The sequence below is a fragment of the Hemiscyllium ocellatum genome, chromosome 3 (assembly GCF_020745735.1).
Source record: "Hemiscyllium ocellatum isolate sHemOce1 chromosome 3, sHemOce1.pat.X.cur, whole genome shotgun sequence".
Lineage (NCBI taxonomy): Eukaryota > Metazoa > Chordata > Chondrichthyes > Orectolobiformes > Hemiscylliidae > Hemiscyllium > Hemiscyllium ocellatum.
In genome coordinates this window covers 138005244-138025487 of record NC_083403.1, presented here as the reverse complement: position 1 = coordinate 138025487, position 20244 = coordinate 138005244, and the positions used below count along the sequence as shown (strand labels likewise).

At 45.4% G+C, this 20244-nt stretch overlaps 1 protein-coding gene across 1 annotated transcript; it reads left to right on the top strand.

Annotated features, from left to right (window-relative positions):
* The first annotated feature begins 231 nt into the window (after positions 1-231).
* gdf7 (growth differentiation factor 7) lies at positions 232-12993 on the top strand. The gene is made up of 2 exons (XM_060853827.1): positions 232-361; positions 12092-12993. Exons 1-2 carry the CDS (start codon positions 247-249, stop codon positions 12991-12993), a joined length of 1017 nt encoding a protein of 338 aa, XP_060709810.1. The 5' UTR covers positions 232-246.
* Positions 12994-20244: the final 7251 nt, after the last annotated feature.

Here is a 20244-nt window from a genome sequence, read left to right as displayed (position 1 = left end):
TGTGCACGCATCGCTCAGTCACCGAGCTGCAACTCCCCTGCATTTGGAAGTCGCCTCCCTGGCGGAATGGAGAGCCCGAGGAGAGCCGTAGCGCTGATGTGCTGGACGCTGTGTTGCTGCTGGGATTTCCTGGAAGCGGCCACTCTGGGATCCCTGCACGGTTCCTCTTCCCGGGACGGTGCCGGTTCCACATCAGCGCTGCACAGCCGCCCTCGGGGCCCCGGCTCGGTGGTGCCCCATGACTACATGCTGTCACTTTACAAGAGTCTGTCGGAGCCCGAGAGGAGAGGGAGGAACAGCAGCGTTCTCCGGGCCCGCAGCCGTGCCAACACTGTCACCAGCTTCGTGGAGCAAGGCAGCGGTGGGTACACAGGGGCAGGGGAAGGGGGCATTCGGTTAACTCACAGACAGCCCGCCGTTTAAATGGGAAGGCGCTTTTTAGCAGTAGCTCAGTGGCGCGAAATACGAAGATGTAGTGTCCATCTCTCTTAGCTCAATTCTGCCCAGTCCCCTAAACCAAGCGGGAGTTAGTGTGATCTCTCGATAGTTGAAACATTAACCTGATCTCGAGCAAACTGCACCCATCCTCCGTTTGGGGTAGATCCCGAGGAAGGGAAAAAATTACTTCAACAATTCTTCAAATGTGCAGTTCCCACCAGAAGCAGTTGCGTTGGCTGCGCCAATGGCGTGTGGTCAGATTTGTTTGTTTTCTCTCTGTTTCACTTTATAGTTTTTGTGCGTGTGTGTGTATGTGTGTCTGCGTGTGTATCTGTATGTGTGTGTCTGTGTGTATGCGTGTGTCTGTGTCTGTGTGTGCATATATGTGTATGTGTCTGTGTATGTGTATGTATATCTGTGTGTCTGTATGTCTGCGTGTGTTTGTGTCTATATCTGTATGTCTACATCTGTGTCTGCGTATCTGTGTGTGTCTGTGTTTGTGTGTCTCTGTGTCCGTGTATCTGTATGTCTGTGTGTGTGTGTCTGTGTGTGTATCTGCGTATCTGTGTTTGTGTGTCTCTGAGTCCGTGTATCTGTGTGTCTGTGTGTGTGCGTGTCTGTGCATGTGTTTGTGTGTCTCTGTGTCCGTGTATCTGTATGTCTGTGTGTGTGTGTCTGTGTGTGTCTGTCTGTGTGTGTGTTTGTGTGGGGGCGGGTAGCGGGTGGGGAATATAAATCCCTGTCGGTTAGTTGTCACGAATCTCCGGGATTTGCAGTAGTGGACTATCCCTCAGAAAGTGCTCAGCTAGGTGCGTGAGGGGCGACATGTGCCGTGGGGTCTGCTTCATGTGGGAGAACGCATTGAGGAAAAACTGACGCGTGACGTTTAAATGCAACAACTTTTGCAACATTGAATGACATTGAGACAAACACGACCCCCGGGTTCGCTTTAATACTCGGCGCTAAACAGACGCTCAAAGATGGTCTCGGTACAAAAAGCCCTTCCAGCTGAAATTTGCAAGAAGTGTGTTAGTGAGGGGCGTGTGCGGGGGAAGATTAATGTTGAAAAGGGAGTGATGGCCTCCTTAACGGAATGGACTTTAAGCCGCAAGGTAATGTTGAATTCGGATTGCTGTCAACTTATCGAGCTGCTATGAAGTTATACCCCAGATCATTGCAGTCACTCTCTTTGTGCTGAGCACGACCGTTAAAGGTGCGGAGTACTGTCTTTACACGGACTATAGTCTGAGAATAAAGAGTAAGCCATTCAGGGGGAGATGGGGAAGAATGTCTTCACTCAGGGAGTTGTGGACCTGTGGATTTCTCTCCCCCAGGAGGCTGTTGGGGCCAGTTCATTAGATACATTCAAGAGGGAACTGTGAGTGACTCTAACGGCTAAAGGTGAATGGGGAGAGGGTGGGAATGGGGATACAGTGATTGCGTGATCAGCCATGATCTTATTGAATGGTGGGGGCAGGCTCGAAGGGCCGAATGGCCTACTCCTGCTCCTATTTCCAAAATAGCAGCAGCTGACGTTTTATCGGGCCGCGCAGTTCCATGTCCCAGCGCATTTCAGTTTCACTGTCTTTGAGGACAGGAATTTCTCTCCGTAAGCAAGCTAAAGACTCCTCGGAATAAGACATGGCCGAGTTAAACTGGGTACCATCTGGGTTATATTAATCTCTGCTGGAGCACCATTACAACATGGGGCAATGGAGTTGACTAATTTCAGGCGGAAATACTATTCTGTTGTATCCCTCTGCGGAAGCGAGGTTCCAAATCGTCACCGCTAAACGATCGACCTGTGATAGAAACCCTCTGTGAGTCTGCGGTAGAGGTGACATTGGCTATATCCTCTTACACTATACCCTGGCTCCCCAACTCACTCACACCCGACCCCAGGACCACCCGGAACTCCGTTCGGACTGACTAATCTGCATCAAATCTCCAGTGACATTAAATAGGACTCTTCTGGTCCAAATGTCATTTGAAAATTATGCAGATACCTGTAAAAGAATAAATAATTATTCAGCAAGACAGGCTTTTCAAAGAGGGTGCGATGTTTGGACGCAGTTTGACAAGTAGCCTGTCAATATTCCACATATTTAATGTGGAACTTTTTCTTATCAATAATCATACAGCTGTAAACAATGCGTATAAACTGTCTGAAAGGCTTTGCTCGGAAGCTATAAGAATAGGGACCATCCTGGCTGTTGATCCTGTGTCTTGGAGATGCTGCAACATCACCGTTTCTTAACGCACTACCACTCACAGTGAAAAAAAAAGCCACAGTTGACCAACTAACAGTCCGCAATCAGTATCCAGATATTAACTCTAATCTTCTCAGACATCCGAGTATTCTAATGCAGTAATGCCCTGGAGAGTGGCCACCCAGGTGCACTTCACTTGACCCCTGACAAAACAAAGATCTGCAGACGCTAGAAATGGGCAACAAAAGCAGAAATTGCTGGAGAAACTCAGCAGTTCCGTTCTGAAGAAAGGTTATTGGACCCAAAACCTTGACCCTGCTTTCTCTCTCCGTCGATGTTGCAGAGTTTCTCCAGCTGTTTCTGTTTTGGGGACATACAGTCGGGTTGCCTCCCAGTTCAGTGTAATACCGGACGCCTAGATCTTGGGCTGTGAGAAATCACTGTAGTTTTCTCCTAGTTTGTACTGAACCTTGCAGCTTCGAGATTAGTGAAACAGTTCAGTTAAGTCCAATGTATTTTTTTCAAAAAGGGAAGCATGTGTCCTGAGGGTACAGAGGAGGTTCGCTCGGTTGATTCCGGAGTTGAGGAGGTTGGTTTAGGAGGAGAGATTGAGTAGACTGGGATTATATTCATTGGAATTTTAAAAAATGACGGGGGATCAGATACAAACATATAACATTATGAAGGGGTTAGATAAGATGGACATATAGAGGATGTCCACACTGGCAGGGGATACTAGGACAAGAGGGCAGAGCCTGAAAATTAGGGGGAACAGATTTAGGGCCGAATTGAGAAGGAACTTCTTTAGCCAGAGAATTACAAATATGTGGAATTCCCTGCCCAGGGAAGGAGTTGGCGCTACTTGAGTACACGTTTTTAGAGCTAAGGTAGCCTTTTTTTTTAACAGTAAAGGAATTAAGGGATACGGTGAGAGGGTGGGGAGGTGGAACTGGGTCCATGAAAAGATCAGTCATGATCTGATTGAATGGTGGAGCAGACTAAGATGGACCAGATGGCCCACTCCTGCTCCTAGTTCTTATCTTGTTATGTTTGAAATGTGGAGAACCTGTGCAGGTGGGTGGTTCAGTGAAACTCCGTGTCGATTCTGGGTGAGTTGTGATGATTGTTCACTCCCGGCATCTGTCTCTGGTTTTGCTACCAGTGTGTAAACGGTCGCAGATACACCACACAGAGTGGTGACTCCAATAATTAATCATTTAAAAACACCGGCTGGCGAAAAACTCTAAGTCTGAGCATGACATCAATATTAGAACATTTCTCAATTGTTTGGACCTTGTTAAATAATGAAAAAAAGATTTATTTCATTAAATGCAAGTATTGCAGAAATCGGATTAAAGTGTAGTATTTTGGTAACTGAGCAATTGACTGGTCCCCGAGAAACTCGGCGAAAAATCAACATTGCAGTTTCTGCATGTCCGCGACTAAACCGTGTACCCTAAAATTATTCAGCGAGAATCCTTTCGGAGGGATTTTGCATTTCCAATCATGCGCTGCCTTAGCCCCACGGAATATCCGAGCAGATTTTGCTCCGACACACAGCACCAGGGTTTCAGCAAGTTTGCTTGCTCTTGTCCATCTCATTCCGCCACCGTGAGTCGGGAATCTCTTGTTTTCTTTTTGAGATTCACTAGTTTGAGATGCTGAAATTCTCCGACATAGCTGCTCCCGCTGGTTAGTAGCGACCATTTTATGGGCCTCAATTGAAAAATAGACAGATGCATCGACTTATATAGCGCCCTACTCAACTTCAGTTGGCCCCATAAACGCTTCACAATGGAACGCTGATAGAAAGTGCCCTTGTTGTGAATCAAAGCATGGTATTTACTGATAATGTTGGTAAACAGGGGCTCGGGAATGTGCTTGAGATTGTAGCAGCCGAGGAACAATGACCAAACCCGGACTGTCTGAGCGAGATGCACAAAGCCTCAATGTTCACTTATACCAGAGCAAATGGAAATCATAACGCTTTACCAGTGCTCAATTCTTCTCTGGACAGGTCTCTGTTGCTAACGTTCTGGGAAAGTATTTCTTCTTTCAAGCACCAAAATATTTTGTAAACAGGTTGGGTCTGGAAGTTGATAAAAGGACAGTGCTCCCGTTTAAAACCATTCCAGCCGAAAAGCTTAGCGATCAGAGGATTTTCTGTTAAAGTGGACGGTGAGACACGGGTCTTCAGCAATGTTAGTGCACACCCTAAGTCAGCAGCAACACACCATTCACGGGGTAAAACCCTCCCGTTCACAAACCACCCGTTTCACCTGAAAAGCACATGAGGAACTGAACATTGCTGCTCCCCTCTCTCGTGATCAGTGTAAAAGCAGTGTAAAATATTAGGATTTTTTTGTGATGAAGTGGTAATGTCCTTACCCGTAACACGGGAGACCTGCAGTGGTAGTGCCTGTACCTCTATACCAGGAGACTCGGGTTCAACTCCCACCTGCTCTAGATGTTCGTCATAACATCTCTGAGCAGGGTGACTGGAAAATATCTCAGAGCGGCGTAAAGCTGGAAAGTTGCTGCCTTTTTCCATACAGAGTACCGCCTGTTTAGGTCGGATGTCTTGTTTTGCCCGGCCCTGTGTCATATTTGTTGAGCTCGTGAATAACTTGAATTCACACCAAACTCAATTTGCGCGTTCACATTTCACAACCGAAAATAGCCCGCAGGAAATAGAAAAGAACCGACCAATGACTGTGCTGTGTGTAATTTTTATAGAGTAGCTGATTGCTGAGCTCATGAAGTGGTCGTTTGAGTTCTACACAGTCTGAAACCGCAGCCAGAAGGCAATAAAATCAAGTTAATTATTCCACATCTAATGCAAAACAGTGCAGTATTTAACCCGGATTGGATCGACGGGTTGTCCCAATACATTCGGACAAACTCAGTTGACATAGTCCCTGGGTGTGAGTCTAGCAGGCATGTTGAACAGCCCATTCAGTGGAAAGTAACTCAAGACACAACGGGGACACCACAGATGACATTTTGGCCTTGTATTTCACAACTTGGATTTGGTGTACCTTTTGACGTTCAGTAAAGTTGCTCGGATTTCAACTGCAATGGGGAGTAAAGGAAGAGGCGAGGGGGATCCAGCTTCCAAATGATTGCTATAGTCTGGTACCTGCAGGCTAGCGGCGCTTCAACAAGTTAGTTTTCATTTTGAAATTTTATTTGCACAGTACACTAGCTGCGGCCGGCCAGCCCGGAGTCAGTCCTCTGAACTGAGGACATTCTAAACCCCCTGTTCATGTTTTGTTTTGCAACAAGGTAGATTTTCATTCTGACCCCGACTCACGTGTTAGGGCGGATAAATAATTACAGTAATAAATGCGGGAACCAAATTAAATAAGCCTTAGCTAAAGATCCAGCAAACTCTTCAACCCTGCACCATGCTCCTGCCAATGAACGAAATGGGGAAAAAGACGTGATTTCAGTGAAATATTGCTGAAGTGAGTTTAAGAGCGGGAACTGCTGCAAATGTGTTGCTGGTCAAAGCACAGCAGGCCAGGCAGCATCTCAGGAGTAGAGAATTCGACGTTTCGAGCATAAGCCCTTCATTACCTTAAGAGCGGGAACTGCTGAGGTGATTCCGGAAGGAAGAAGATTTGAATAACAGGCTGTGAATTCAGCATTCAATGCTACTGGGAAACTGACCCGGTCATCCGTTTGTTTAAAGCATTTGTAATCTCCCTCTGTCTCTCTCCTTCATAATTGTTATTCAACGTTCACACAAAAAAGTTACATGACCGGCAGGAGCCAGCAACGGTATCCAGGTAATTAATTGTATCTGGTTTCAATCTTGGGGAATTATCAGAAAGGAAACTGCGGTTCTCCAGAAGGCAACATGCTAACGTGAAATTGACGTGTGCATCTCTGTGTAAAAAATGAGGTCTGCAGATGCTGGAGATCACAGCTGCAAATGTGTTGCTGGTCAAAGCACAGCAGGCCAGGCAGCATCTCAGGAATAGGGAATTCGACGTTTCGAGCTGCCTGGCCTGCTGTGCTTTGACCAGCAACACATTTGCAGGTGTGCATCTCTGTGTTAAACCGAAGGGAATGTTGTACCATCAGCGCTAGGGCTCCAGTCTTTCTCTCCAGGAACCAGAGAGTATCCCTGGGAACGAAATTAAAGGATTTTCGTTCAGAAATGCTATAGAAATGTGACCGTAATTAAGGGTTCTCTTTTTTTCAAAAAAAGGCAAAAATCTCTGAGTCTAAAACGTCTGACCCTTCCTTTGAATACGCCAAGAGAGGGTGTGACACACTAAAACTCTCAGATTAAACAGAAAATAGCAGCCGGTGATGTGGAGGTGCCGGTGTTGGGCTGGGGTGGATAAAGTCAGAAGTCACACCAAGTTATAGTCCAACCGGTCTATTTGAGCGCTGCTCTGAAAGCTTATGATTTCAAATAAACCTGTTGGACTGTAGCCTGGTGTCGTGTGACTTCTGATTTTGAACAAAAAAGAGACCAGCGGAAGAGAGAGTTATGGCCTCGCTCGGTTTATATTCCGAACACGGAGCTAACGCCAAATCATTCCTCGCTCCTCTTGTTGGATCTGGTTGAAATCTGCAGCCACTTTCAGTTGTTTATGTTTTTTTTAAACTAAACTATTCCTGGGTAAACCCAGAAAGCAACTCGCACCTTCACTTCCAAAGCGACTGAAACTCCACAGTTGGGTTTGCACTGAGTATAAATACAAGCTAGTAACAGCGCAATGCTTTAAGCGCTGGACGTCTGAAATGAAGCAGAGAAAAAAACCATGCAGGTCATTTAGCGACTGAAAAGGAAAAGCATGTATTTTGTTAATTCCGGGTGCTTGGTCTTTATCCCAGTGTACCCAGTACAGACTCTGACGGACCGAGTATCTACTGGTGTTCTTTTTTCCCAAATGTGACCGTATTCTCTCTGGCCTGGTACAACAGGAGACGTTCAAAGTGGAAATGCTTAGGAACAAATTAAATATCGTAGCTGTTTGGATTTTGTGGGCTGCTCTCAGTTCTAACGTAGAAATAAATGCGCTCGCTCATTACCGTCCTATCAATGTTATTCATAGCGACATTTGTGGCAGTCTCTCACGAATCCTTTTAACTACATATGGCATTCGGCTGGAATTCGATCAATAATCGACTTACACCATCGCAATTTATTCTATTACTGATGTTCCACTGTACTGTGATCTATCATTGAGGATTTAATAAGGAAGATTTGCTTTATTAAAAGAAAATTGGCCACTACAGATGAATTTCCACTTGCCACGACATATTAGGTCAAACCGAGTGTTCTGGTGCGAACAGCTGTAATGAACAGCTTAATCATTCCGTACTGTGAAATGGATAAGTGCCTTTCACCAGTGCCTTGGCGCTTCCTCGCTTTCCTTTGTTGTTAATTATTCTTGCGCCCCCGAACCTGCGGAAGGGATGGCCAATGCATCACGGCGCCTTCACATCATCGCCCAGTTTCCCGGGTTCCCGGCCAAGCGATATTTGAACGAAAGTGTTGTCCCCCTTGTACGGTTTGTGTGTGTGCCTCGTTTCCTCTAATATTCGGCAAGATGAGAGATTTGCTCAGGGCGATGGTATTCCACGCTGAGCGTTAGAAACCACCGAAAAAGAAAATGTAACGCGAGGCTAGTCTCTAAAGCGTAATATCCTGACATAGGAGACAACTAATTCGTTTGGTAGTTGATCATTAAAAAAACTGAATGTCCAGTAACATTTCATATCGAATACTGTGTGCCCCGAAACGGCGGATGAGGGGTGCAGGGTGAGTTTAATTAATACTTTTCCTGACACTGAAATGCATTCACATCGACAAAGATCCTTCCCTTTTTTTTAAAAAACTACTTCGTCCTAGTTCCGGCACGAATTTGAGAAGGCATTTTTGTTTAATTGCATGCACCTTATTTGTTCTCATCATTGGGTACATTTTATTTAAAGCAGTACAGCGCTCATTGCGAGTACACGTCGGTGACGCGCTGGACTGGAGAGATCAGAAAGACAGGCGTCTGTGTGTTGAGTTAGCTGGGGACTAAAGGAACAACTTTACAATTGGCCTCAGCACTCATGTGTTATGAAGGGAAACTAAGTGAAGTCGCTCTATATCAGCTCAGTGACCAATACTTTGTATGGTATGATATGCCAATACTGCACGCAAAACAAACGTTTTTCTTGGTACATGTGCAGATAAAAATAAAATGCTGTATGTTGTACCTGCGGGGAAGTTGGACACCACGAGATGGCCAGATTTGTAACGCCCCCAGTCGCCCAATATTTTTTATTTATTACCTAAACTCACATCCAAGCAGCAAGAGTAGCGCATTCAGCCCCTCTAACCTGCTGATGTGTTTGTAATTTAAGAACCACCTATACCCGTGATAATATTTCAACCCCTTGCTTTACAGGAATGTATTCACCCTGACTGAAACATAGTCAAAGACTCAGCTTCCACTAACAGGAAGAGAGTTCCAAAGACTCATAACCCTTTGACAGACAAAACCAAATCGCCCAATCTCTGTTTTGAACAGAAACCAATAGTTCGAGTTCTTCCCTTAAGAGGAAATACTCTCTCTAACCTGCTCAGAATCCTTTGGATCTTGCGATGGCCTAGTGATATTATCTAGAGACTTATTATAGACACCCAAGTAATATCCTGGGTACCCGGGTTTGATTCCTACTGCAAAACATCTGGAATTAAGAGTGCAATGACGACCATGGGGGCATCCCCATCTGGTTCACTAATGTCCTCGAGGGACGAAACTGCTGGTGCCTGGACTGGCCCACGTGGCAATGCCTGCATTCTGTATTTTCTTTCTTAAAGGTCACCTCCTTCTCTTCTAAACTCAGGTGGACACAAGTCCAACCAGCCCAATGTTCCTCAAAGGGATCTATTTCAGATCTTAGACTGGTGAACAGCCTCTGAACTGTAATGGCTCAGATCTCAGTAAGATGGAGATAAATGAACCAGGAAGTTAAAAAAAAATGACTTCAGCAGAAGAGACAAAACAAAGAATTCATAAGAAAAATCCAAGTAGATTTATTCGCTCGACGCTTTATTTTCTATGGGAATGTAATGACTACTGTAATAATGAAGTGTTTAGTGATTAGGTTTACAACTATGGACAGACACGATGATTGTTAATGAAGGTTTTGTGTATTTCCTATGTTCGGGGTTTCCAATTTTTAAATATTCCTTCTTGGCATCTGGATGGTCCTGGGAAGACTATATCCATTGCCTTTCTCTCGTTTTTTTTAGACGATGAGGATGGAGGTTCTCTTTGAACCTCTACAATTCTTGTCCGGATGGGCCTTCCAATATTTGTGGGAAAGTGAATTCCAGATGTTAGGCGAAAGTGAGGACAGCAGATGCTGGAGATTAGAGTCATGATTAGAGTAGCGATTTCCCTGCTCCTCGGATGCTGCCTGACCTGCCGCGCTTTTCCAGCACCACTCTAATTCCAGATATTAACCTGCAGTTTCTGAAGCAACGACAAGTGTGTCTACATCGGGGGTAATGTGCAAAGTAAAGGAGAAGCCATTCTTGTCAATGCGGGGATGGTTAAAGAGAAACTCTGTCAAATGAGTAACTGGCATCCATCCTGCAGAAGGTACAGTCATTATGCATAGATGATGGGGGAGATCCGTGTTGTGCCCAATGGCAGGAGTGCCAACCAGGCTCTCACTCTGGCCTGGGTTTGACCTTCTTGAGGGTTGTTTTAGTTGCACACAGCCAGACGAATGATCATTATTTAATCTGATTTATTGTAGTCACATTATGACATCACTCCCAAATCTTACTTTATTCTTGTCAATGAATATTGCTGGTTCCTCATGGTTTTAGTTAACGCTGACTCTCTGGATATTATGGTAGGAATTTGGTGATGATGATTTGATGGGCCGGGTGCTGGCAGGTGGGACTAGATTGGGTTGGGATAACTGGTCGGCATGGACCGAAGGGTCTGTTTCAGTGCTGTACATCTCCATGATTTTATCAGGTCAAGGACTGTCAATCTCAGCTCCCGTACCTTTATGCAGCTGACCTGCAGCTGTCACTCTCGCGGATACCTTAAAAAAAACATTAATATGCAGTGCTTACAGTTCTCGTACGCTCAACTTAGCTTGGGGTATGTCTACAGAGGCCACAGTCACTACGACGAGATCAGGTCCGTTAGGGGAAGCTGTTTTTATTTGGCTACGCGGGGATAGAATTGGGTGAAAAGGTAAAGGTATGGTGTCACAAAGCTTACAAACAGGTGACTCGGATAGAAACCACAGTGACTTATAGCTGCACAGAAAGTCCAAAGTGCTCCTTCAGTTTAGTGAACCCCTGTTGTTAACAACTTAAATGTTTCGCAAAAGTCTACAACATAAATATGCAGCAAGGAGGGTAACATTAAAAAAGAGGGGTGGGAATGGCGGGGTGTCGACAGGCAGGTTAACGGTATAAGACATCAGCTAAATTTAAACTTATATAAAAAATGTTTTTGAACAATGAATAGCAATCCTTTCTAAAAAAAAATGCAACCATTTTAAGCGTGTAAAGTTATATTTAGAATCATAGAGATGTACAGCATGGAAACAGACCCTCCGGTCCAACCGTCCATGCCGATCAGATATCCCAACCCAATCTAGTCCCACCTACCAGCACCCGGCCCATATCCCTCCAAACCCTTCCTATTCATATACCCATCCAAATGCCTCTTAAATGTTGCAACTGCACCAGTCTCCACCACATCCTCTGGCAGCTCATTCCATACACGTACCACCCTCTGCGTGAAAATGTTGCCCCTTAGGTCTCTTTCCCCTCTCACCCTAAACCTATGCCCTCTAGTTGTGGACTTCAGCTATAATTAAATTTATTTAAAAAGGTCCAATTGGATGTTTTCCAATATATTTCCCTGAACACTGAATAGCATTTATTTTTAAAAATTACAACCATTTTAAACACGTTCTTGATTGTACTTAAACTTGGATGTTCAGCTTTTTTTCGCTTGATTTTAATCGAATATTATTTTAATTTCTAAAACCCGAAAGAACTGCGGATGTTGTATGTCAGAAACAAAACAAAAATTGCTGGGAAAAGCTCGGTAGGTCTGGCAGCAGCTGTGGAGAGAAATCAGAGTTAACGTGTTGGGTCCAGCGACTCTTCCTCAGAGCACAGACACTGCCAACTTACTGCAGATGCTGGAATCTGTACTGAAAATAACAGCAAAAGACAGTGCTGGAGATCACAGCGGGTCAGGCAACATCCATGGAGAGAGAGTCGGTCAACGCTTCGACTTTTCATCACCTGCTGAGCTTTTCCAGCAATTTCTGTTTTATTTTTTGGTTGTTGATTTTAATTTCTTCCGTGTGCAATTTTCTCCCATTTCTGGATTCACGGTCCGTGCTGAGTTTCAGTCTCTGGTCTTTTTTTCTCTCTCTTGCAGACGGAATCTCCGTGGGTAAGAGGCAGAGGTATCTGTTTGATATCTCCAAGCTGCAGGACAGCGATGAGCTGGTGGGAGCTGAGCTGAGGATTTTCCGGAAATTGCCGGCCGACCTGCAGGAGGCGCTCTCCCGGGGAGGGAGCGTCTATCGGATGTTGCTGTATCCCTGTGTGGAGCCGGGCAATCGGAGCCCGGGGAGGGTGGATTCGCGGACAGTTGACATCCTGCACACCCATTCATCCGAGTGGCAAGTGTTCGACGTGTGGGCATTACTGAAAAGCCACATCAGTGCAAGCGTGCTGTGTTTCGATGTGGAACTGATTTCCGAATACTCCCAGGAGGTTTTAGACCCCAGACTGCTGGGATTTAATCGCTCTGATCTGCAGCCCCAGGAGAAAGCGCTTCTTGTAGCGTTCAGCAACACCAAGAGAAGGGAAACTCTCTTCCGGGAGATCAGAGATAAGATCAAGTCACTGGGTGGATCGTTCTCGCTGCAAGCCAGTAATGAACCCAGTGTCAAGCGCCGGAGGAAAAGAAGAACTGCTTTTACAAGCAGACCCAGCAGAGGTAGTGGGAAAAAAGTCAAATCGAGATGCAGCCGGAAACCGCTTCATGTTAATTTCAAGGAGCTGGGCTGGGATGATTGGATCATCGCGCCTTTGGATTACGAGGCGTACCATTGCGAAGGGATCTGTGATTTCCCACTCAGATCCCACCTGGAGCCCACTAACCACGCCATCATACAAACGCTGATGAACTCCATGGAGCCGGACTCCACGCCACCGAGTTGCTGTGTTCCATCCAAACTCAGCGCCATCAGTATTCTCTACATTGACTCGGGCAACAATGTGGTCTATAAACAGTACGAGGACATGGCGGTGGAAGCGTGTGGCTGCAGGTAGCGCCCGGCCGAATGGCCGACGAGAGGCCAGGGGCATCCCCGAAGCGGATTGGACACGAAGCTGAGCGCTGCTGGGGGCTGACTCACGCTCAGAGGCGCCGGGTTGCAGTGAGGCGCTGGGAGGCAGGTTCGCCTCCAGACCGAGGGGGAATGCAGACTGGGTGTATGTGTGTGTGTGTCTGTGTGTGTGAGGGGAGCCTGTAGCAATAACAGAGAAAGACACATGTCCCCCTGTTCCCCCAGCATGTGGCGGATTGAATTATAAGTCACATATCAACACACAGACACACAGGGTCCATCTGAAATGGGGCGAAGGACTGACTCCAATGTAGCAGTTGATGCTCAGAAATGTTCAGCAAAGTCCTCTGGGGACGGGACTGACAGGTTGGGAAGTTCACTTAAATGCAAAATCCACTCCATCTGCTCCCTGTAGCGTGACTTAGCGCCCACTTTCAGTCATTATTTGCAATTTGATCACTGAATTGCCCCAGCGAGGGCATCCCTTTAGCGGACCGTCTGGTTTTGATCATTACTAACATGTGCTAACTAACGGGAGGCAGCTGCAAGCGGAAGACCCAGACTGCTGGCATTGAACAGCTTTATCCTTGCGGAGACCACATCTTTCCATCTCACAGATTAACATTTAACCAATCTATTTGGGAATTGTCAACATCGCAATCGCACTCCCAACCCGTCCCATCCATCTAAACGAAAACTAGATTTAATAAATTAGCACCTGAATTCAGGGAGCCGCGCTGTCCTGTTGAATTACAATACAGTGATTCGTAGGTAGTGAAAAGAAAATTACCTCGTGACAATTCTAAATTCGGTCTGCACATTGTAGGAGTGAATATCACAGAAAAGTGGTATCAATGTTAAATTCCGGGGGTGGAAAGGGTTTCTTTGAATGAAGTGTTAATGGATACGCTCTTTCTGTATTCGCTGACATGTGGGCGTGCTGCCTACATTTATTAACAATGCCGACTGTCATAGAGACAGTAGTGTTGAGGTGCTCTCGTAATCCGTCCGCAGTTCGGCGCCCACAGTGCTGTTAGGAAGGACATTTCAGGATTTTGACCCCGCCACAGTGAAGGAACAGCGGGATGCTGAGTGATTTGGAGGGGAACTTGCAGGGGGTGGGGCATGCTCCCATATTTCTGCTCCCCTTGCCATTTTTTTTAGGCGATAGAGGTTGGAGATTTGGAAGGTGTGCTAAAGTAACCTCAAAAAGTTGCTTCACAGCCTCTTGGAGTTGGCATACGGTCCTGCCTGTGTGTATGTGGGGGGCGTGCGGGAGGGGGGAGGGAGTGGGAGGGAGAGAGCGGGGGTGTTGAAGGGCCGGACAGAGTCAGTATTGAAGGTGGTGGATTGTTTTTTCTCCTGGTTGGTCTCCTTGAGTGATGTTGCACCTGCACCCATCCCGGAAACTAAAGGATATCCCATCGCCCTCCTGACTTGTAGATGGTGGACGGGCACTGGGGAGTGAGAATGTACCAGCCACAGAATTCCCAGACTTAAACCTGCTCTTGTGAGCACAGTATAGGACTGCTTTAATGATTTCGCCTCTCGGGTATCCCGGTCAATGGTAGCGCTTCAATGGAGCGTTATCTCCAACACACACACACACACAAAAACATGAAACAGGGACCAAGGTGCATAATTCTTTGAAATTTGTGCCACATGTAGACAGAATGAATAAAAAGGCATTTGGCGCGCTTGCCTTCATTGCTCAGTCCTTTGAGTATAAGAGTTGCAACTTTATGCTGAGGTTGTACGGGATATTGGTGAGACCTCTACTGGAATACTGTGACCATTCTGGTGACCAGTTACAGGAAGGATATTATTGAGCTGGAGAGGGTTCAGAAGAGATTGACCAGGATGTTGCCGGCTGTGGAAGGTTTGAGTTATGAAGAAAGGCTGGATAGACTGGGATTTTCTCACAGGGCCGTAGGAAGTTGAGATGTATCCTTCTAAAAGTTTATAAAATCATGCGAAATATAAATAGGGTTAATGGTAAGTGTCTTTTCCATAGGGCGGGAGATTTCAAGATTAGAGGTCACATTTTTAAGGTGAGAAAAGAGAGATTTTAAAAATCCAGGAGGGACTTTTTCACAGTGGGTATTTGGCGCGTGGAATGAACCTCCTGAAGAAGTGGTGGAGGTGGGCACAATGTTTAAAAAGACCCTTAAATGAACACATGAATAGGAAAGGTTTGGAGGCGCCTGGGCCAGGAGCAGGCGGGTGGGACTATTTAGTTTGGGATTATGGTTGGCATGGACCGAAGAGTCTGTTTCCGTGCTTCACGACTCCATCATTGAGAACACCAATCTTGCCTGCACTTATCTACTGTTTTCTTTTAACAGTTTATTTTACTGGCACACTAACTGAACCTATTCGACTCATATGAAAAGAATGTGCGAATTGTTTTATTTGCAAAGTGAGGCATTCGCTTTAAGTAGGCAAGATCGATTGTTCACAGAGCATCATTTGGAGTCAATAATAGTCAATAAAATGTGGTCTGTTTGATTTTTAATACAATAAATGCAAGTAAATTGCTGAAGAACTTGGACTTGCATGTCCCTAATTCAGTCTCTAGTGGAGTTCCAAAGTCTTCCCATGTAGTGAGTTATTTTTGATGCGGGGTCACTGATGTACACAATACGCAAGCAATTCTACTCTCCAGGACAAGCTGCATTGAAATGAGTGACCGAGAAGCTTGTTTCTTTCTCCTCTTGTTAGAGGAGGCAATGTTGCTAAGCAATTCTGGCAGAATTATTGCCGAGAATGAAATGAACTCAGAAGTGTAAATGGTCGAAGTGTTGACTTTATTTTTTTTGGAAAAAAAAAGCAAAGAACCCAAACAAATGCAGCTACAAAATCATGTTGGAGCCTTACATTTGTATAACAGTTACTGTACAATGAAAGTGCAGTTCAAATGAGACCCATTCCTTTAGAATGAACAAGAATCTCTCCATTTAAGTTTCACGAGTGAGATATGAATATTGCACTTGTCACAAAAATGGAATTCCATAATTCAGATGAGGAGGTGATTTATTCGCTGAAATGTTCTTATTTAATGTATTCCTTTTCGTGTAGCATTGTAAGACAACGCTTACTTCAGACGGCAGAGGAGTTGGCTCATGGTCATAAATTAAACTAGCTGCATATTTTAAACACTAACTCGGGTGAAATGAAAGTAGTCATGGACCTGTGCCTGTATTATGGGTTGGACGATCCAGTTGGGCCGACAAGAAAACCTTGCTCCATTGTTGTGATGTGTTCAGTTGTGAGGAACTCCGATTTCGAGGGGCAGGTTTCTGGACCGGAAACAGTGCTTTAAGTAAAGGTGACCCCACTCCTCTCGCCCTGTCAGTCCCTGCCTTTCAGATCATAAAGCAAACCAACAGTACTAGTTCCAAAAATCAGCGGGCAACCCCCCCCCCCCCCCCCCAATTCATAGATCCCCAGAAATGCTTGGGGATTTGTATTTGTAGAAATGCCACTACAGAGGAAACGCGGCGTCTCACTGTCCCTTTAACTCCCGTGCTCTTCCAGCACCGTGCTGTTTAAAACCTCAGCTGAGATACTGAGGCAAGTCAAAGTCTGCCGCACGATACCACAGAGAGCTTCTGTGCTCTGGAAGTCTGCGGGGTGGGGGGAGAAAGAAAGGGGCGGGGGCGGGTTGGGGTTCGAGGCGACATCCTGCTATCCCCCACCCCCTCCCCGTGCTGAACTGCTTGGCTGGTTCCTGTCTGAGAGGATTGCTGTAAGATGATGACAGTGTATGCGTTCAACTTAGACTTCCGTCTCGACGAGAGAGCAATTGGCTGTGAAGATGAGTGCACTGTTATAGGTGTCACTAACCATTCTGTCGTTCATTATCTCTTGTGCTGGTTAAGGTCAGACTTTCCGCCTGGGGCCCAAGGTCATGGGCGCAGATGAAGTGTATTTACTGTAGCGTTCCAACTTCGCCCCAAGAAATCATAAAACAAGTGGGGATTTCAACTCCAACGCTTTTCCAAACTATTATTTGCAAGGTATGGTGCGCGCACCTTTCCAAGTTAGTTGTTTTAGAAAAGCTCAGGACTAGCAATGAAATAAACTTTCGGCTCTTACTTCCTGTGATAAAACTTTTAGCACGACATAACATTCTCACTGCAGATGGGGTGGAACAGAAAATAGATTGAACATTGCGTAACCGAGTTTACATCCTCACAACGCAGGCGCGGGCGAAATACAAATTCCGCACCTTTAAAGAATTATGTTTTATGAAGTCCTGTTTTCAATATCTGTTGGCTACCTCTGATTTCCTGAACGCAGTAACGGCCACCCGCGATCTCGCTGCCTGTAATTGTCCAAGATTACTGAGTGCCGAGCTACTGAACATGCATTAACCTCCAGCACCATTAGTACAGACAGAGTGAACCTTTCCCCCTACTGAAATAGGTCCTTCACAGACCCGCAGACCCGAGGGTGGGTTGCGCCTTGTTGTAAAGACAACCAATGATTGTAAAATTAAAGAAAAATATATATAGTGACGGTGTAAATGTTCCATTTATAAAACTTACAAGACCTTTGTTGGGCATAGTCATGACAAGGTCAGAAGTCACACGGCACTAAGTCATCGTCTAACAAGTTTATTTGAAATCACCAGCTTTCCCAGTCATGAGGGTCAAGACAGCTAATTATTCCTGGTTGATCTTGTTAACAGTTTTTTTGTAATTTTTCAAAGCGGCCAGTGCCCAGGTGGAAACCCTCTAGTCCCGAGATTCAATCACAGGACTTGGTCCCTGTTCGCGCCGCGGGAAATAAGACAGCAGCACGGTGAGGACGGACTAACTTAGAAACATAGAAAGCAGGAGCAGGAATAGGCCATTCGGCCCCTCGAGCCTGCACCACCATTCAATATGATCATGGCTGATCATGCAGGTTCAGTATCCCATTCCCACCCTTTCCCCATACCCCTTAATCTCTTTAGCCACACGAACCAGTTCCAGCTCCCTCTTGACTATATCTAATGTACTGGCCCCAACAGCTTCCAGTGGGGGTGGGAGAATTCCACGGGTTCGCAACTCTCTGAGGGAAGAAATTCTTCTCCATCTCAGTCCCGGATGGCATACCCGTCTTCCTTGGAGGAGCCGGTGTTGGACTGGGGTGGACAAAGTTAATAATCACACAGCATCAGGTTATAGTCCAACAGGTTTAATTGGAAGCACTAGCTTTCTGAGCGACGCTCCTTCACAACCACCTGATGAAGGAGCAGCGGTCCAAAAGCTAGTGCATCCAATTAAACCTGTTGGACTATAACCTGGCGCGGTGTGATTTTTTACTTGGCCCTTTATTCATAGACTTGGCTTGGTTCACTATGTGCTACACCTTCTTGCATCTTCCGTTGGCCTACAGTACGGTGGAAATATACTGTGATCGAATTGGTATCACGGCTCACTCATCTGAGAGTTCTCCTGCTCACTGATGTTTGCATTTAGATACACCTATAAACGCAATTGACATCTTCGTCGATTGACATTCCAGCATGAGACGGTACTGCCTTTATTTAACATGGAGCCGAATCTTCATCTTCAAGGAACCATTTGTATTCCGTTAAACACACTGTAAACCTTATTCAAGTCTAAAGCGCTGCCACAGCAGCAAATGAAGAACATATTGACGCTAGCTGGTCTTTAAGTTAGGTTTGAGCATTTCTGTGTACCGGATCGAGGGAGAAGCAAGCTATCCGAAACAGTGACTGAGATGCTCTATCTTAAAGAATAATGTTTGGTTTATCTTGGGCTGGGAGAAGGTCTTTTCTCTTGAGGTTTCAATTAATGCAGAGAATCCAAACGTGCCTTGTTTTTCACCCAGTCTCAGTATTTTAATGCCGCCTGTTATTGCCAAACGGAATAAAAAGGTGTTTGCATCGAACTCCGCAGCACCTGAACGTGTTTTTTTTTACCAACACAAGTTAGTTTTAGGCGGGCTATTTCAACTGGATTCAAACTAAAACAACATTTGTCCCTATCTAACTGAACAGCTTGCTAAAGTGCTTTGTAAAAGACTAATTCGATAAACCAACAGGTTTAATTGGAAGCACTAGCTTTCGGAGCGCCGCTCCTTCCTGAAGGAGGAGCAGTGCTCTGAAAGCTAGTGCTTCCAATTAAACCTATTGGACTATAACCTGGTGTTGTGTGATTTTTAACTTTGTCCACCCCAGTCCAACACCGGTATCTCCAAATCATAATTCCAAAAAAAGAGACAAAGCAGAATTAACGCTTCGTGTCCAGTGACCCATCTTCAGAACTGAAGATTCCCTTTCTGAAGAAGACTCAGTAGACCAGAAACGTGAACACTGCTTTCTCTCTCTCCACAGATGAGAGTTTCTCCAAGCATTTCTGATACCTTTTCTGATGTCCAGTGTGTTTTATCGTAAAGGAGTCAGCGCTGGTTACAGCTCCCGGGCCCCAAAATCCCGCTGCAGTTTAACATCTGCGATGCTCCTGAAGTTTGGGGCCCTTTTCCGAAACGGTACAGATATTTACTTCGATACATTAACAATACAATTACGCCTATATACATATATGTCGATTTCCTTAACGTCTCCCTGTTAAAGACGACAGTAAAAAGAAACAGTTTTGCGTGGAAAGTGCACAGTGCCTCCAGCTGGTTGTCAGGTTAAGGTGCTGTTAGGAACTGGATACTCTGCCTCTCTCTCCCCATCCCACCGCACCCCCCCCCCCCCCAACCCCCACCCCCTCATTGTATGGATCCCATAGGAATTTTACTGAAGTTGGCAATGGTCCATTCTGTTGGTAAAATCACTTCTCAAGCACAGTTCTCTTTCTGAGAATGCAGTAGAGTTCAGCAATCTGCCACCAGCCGTTATTAATGCACTGTCTATATATATATATATGTATGTATTCTACGCTTTAAATTGAATGTATATACTGAAACTGTAAATTTTGTGTAAACGGCAATCCGTTTTCCTGGAAATATAATATAGCAGTATATATGGGAAGTAAACACTCTTTGTAATGTCTTCTAATTCTCCTCCAATTGTTTTGTACAGACTATAAGTTTTATTAAATATTTTTTATGAATAATTAAAGAAAGCACCTTCGAACATTGCACACATTATTTATTGTACCAGCGGATTCTCGCGGTAACCACTTGGCAACTGTATTCTCTCTGAGGGATAGCACAGGGATCGCTTTCCACGAGTTCACTCCAGATATCAGTATCTCTCGCATGAACACCT

What these genes read in the sequence shown, in the direction of transcription:
- gdf7 (XM_060853827.1), top strand. Translation starts at nt 247, where the DNA reads ATGCTGTCACTTTACAAGAGTCTGTCGGAGCCCGAGAGGAGAGGGAGG. An exon ending in CTTCGTGGAGCAAGGCAGCG is followed by an intron (nt 362 to 12,091) that starts GTGGGTACACAG and finishes TCTCTCTTGCAG; the next exon opens with ACGGAATCTCCGTGGGTAAG.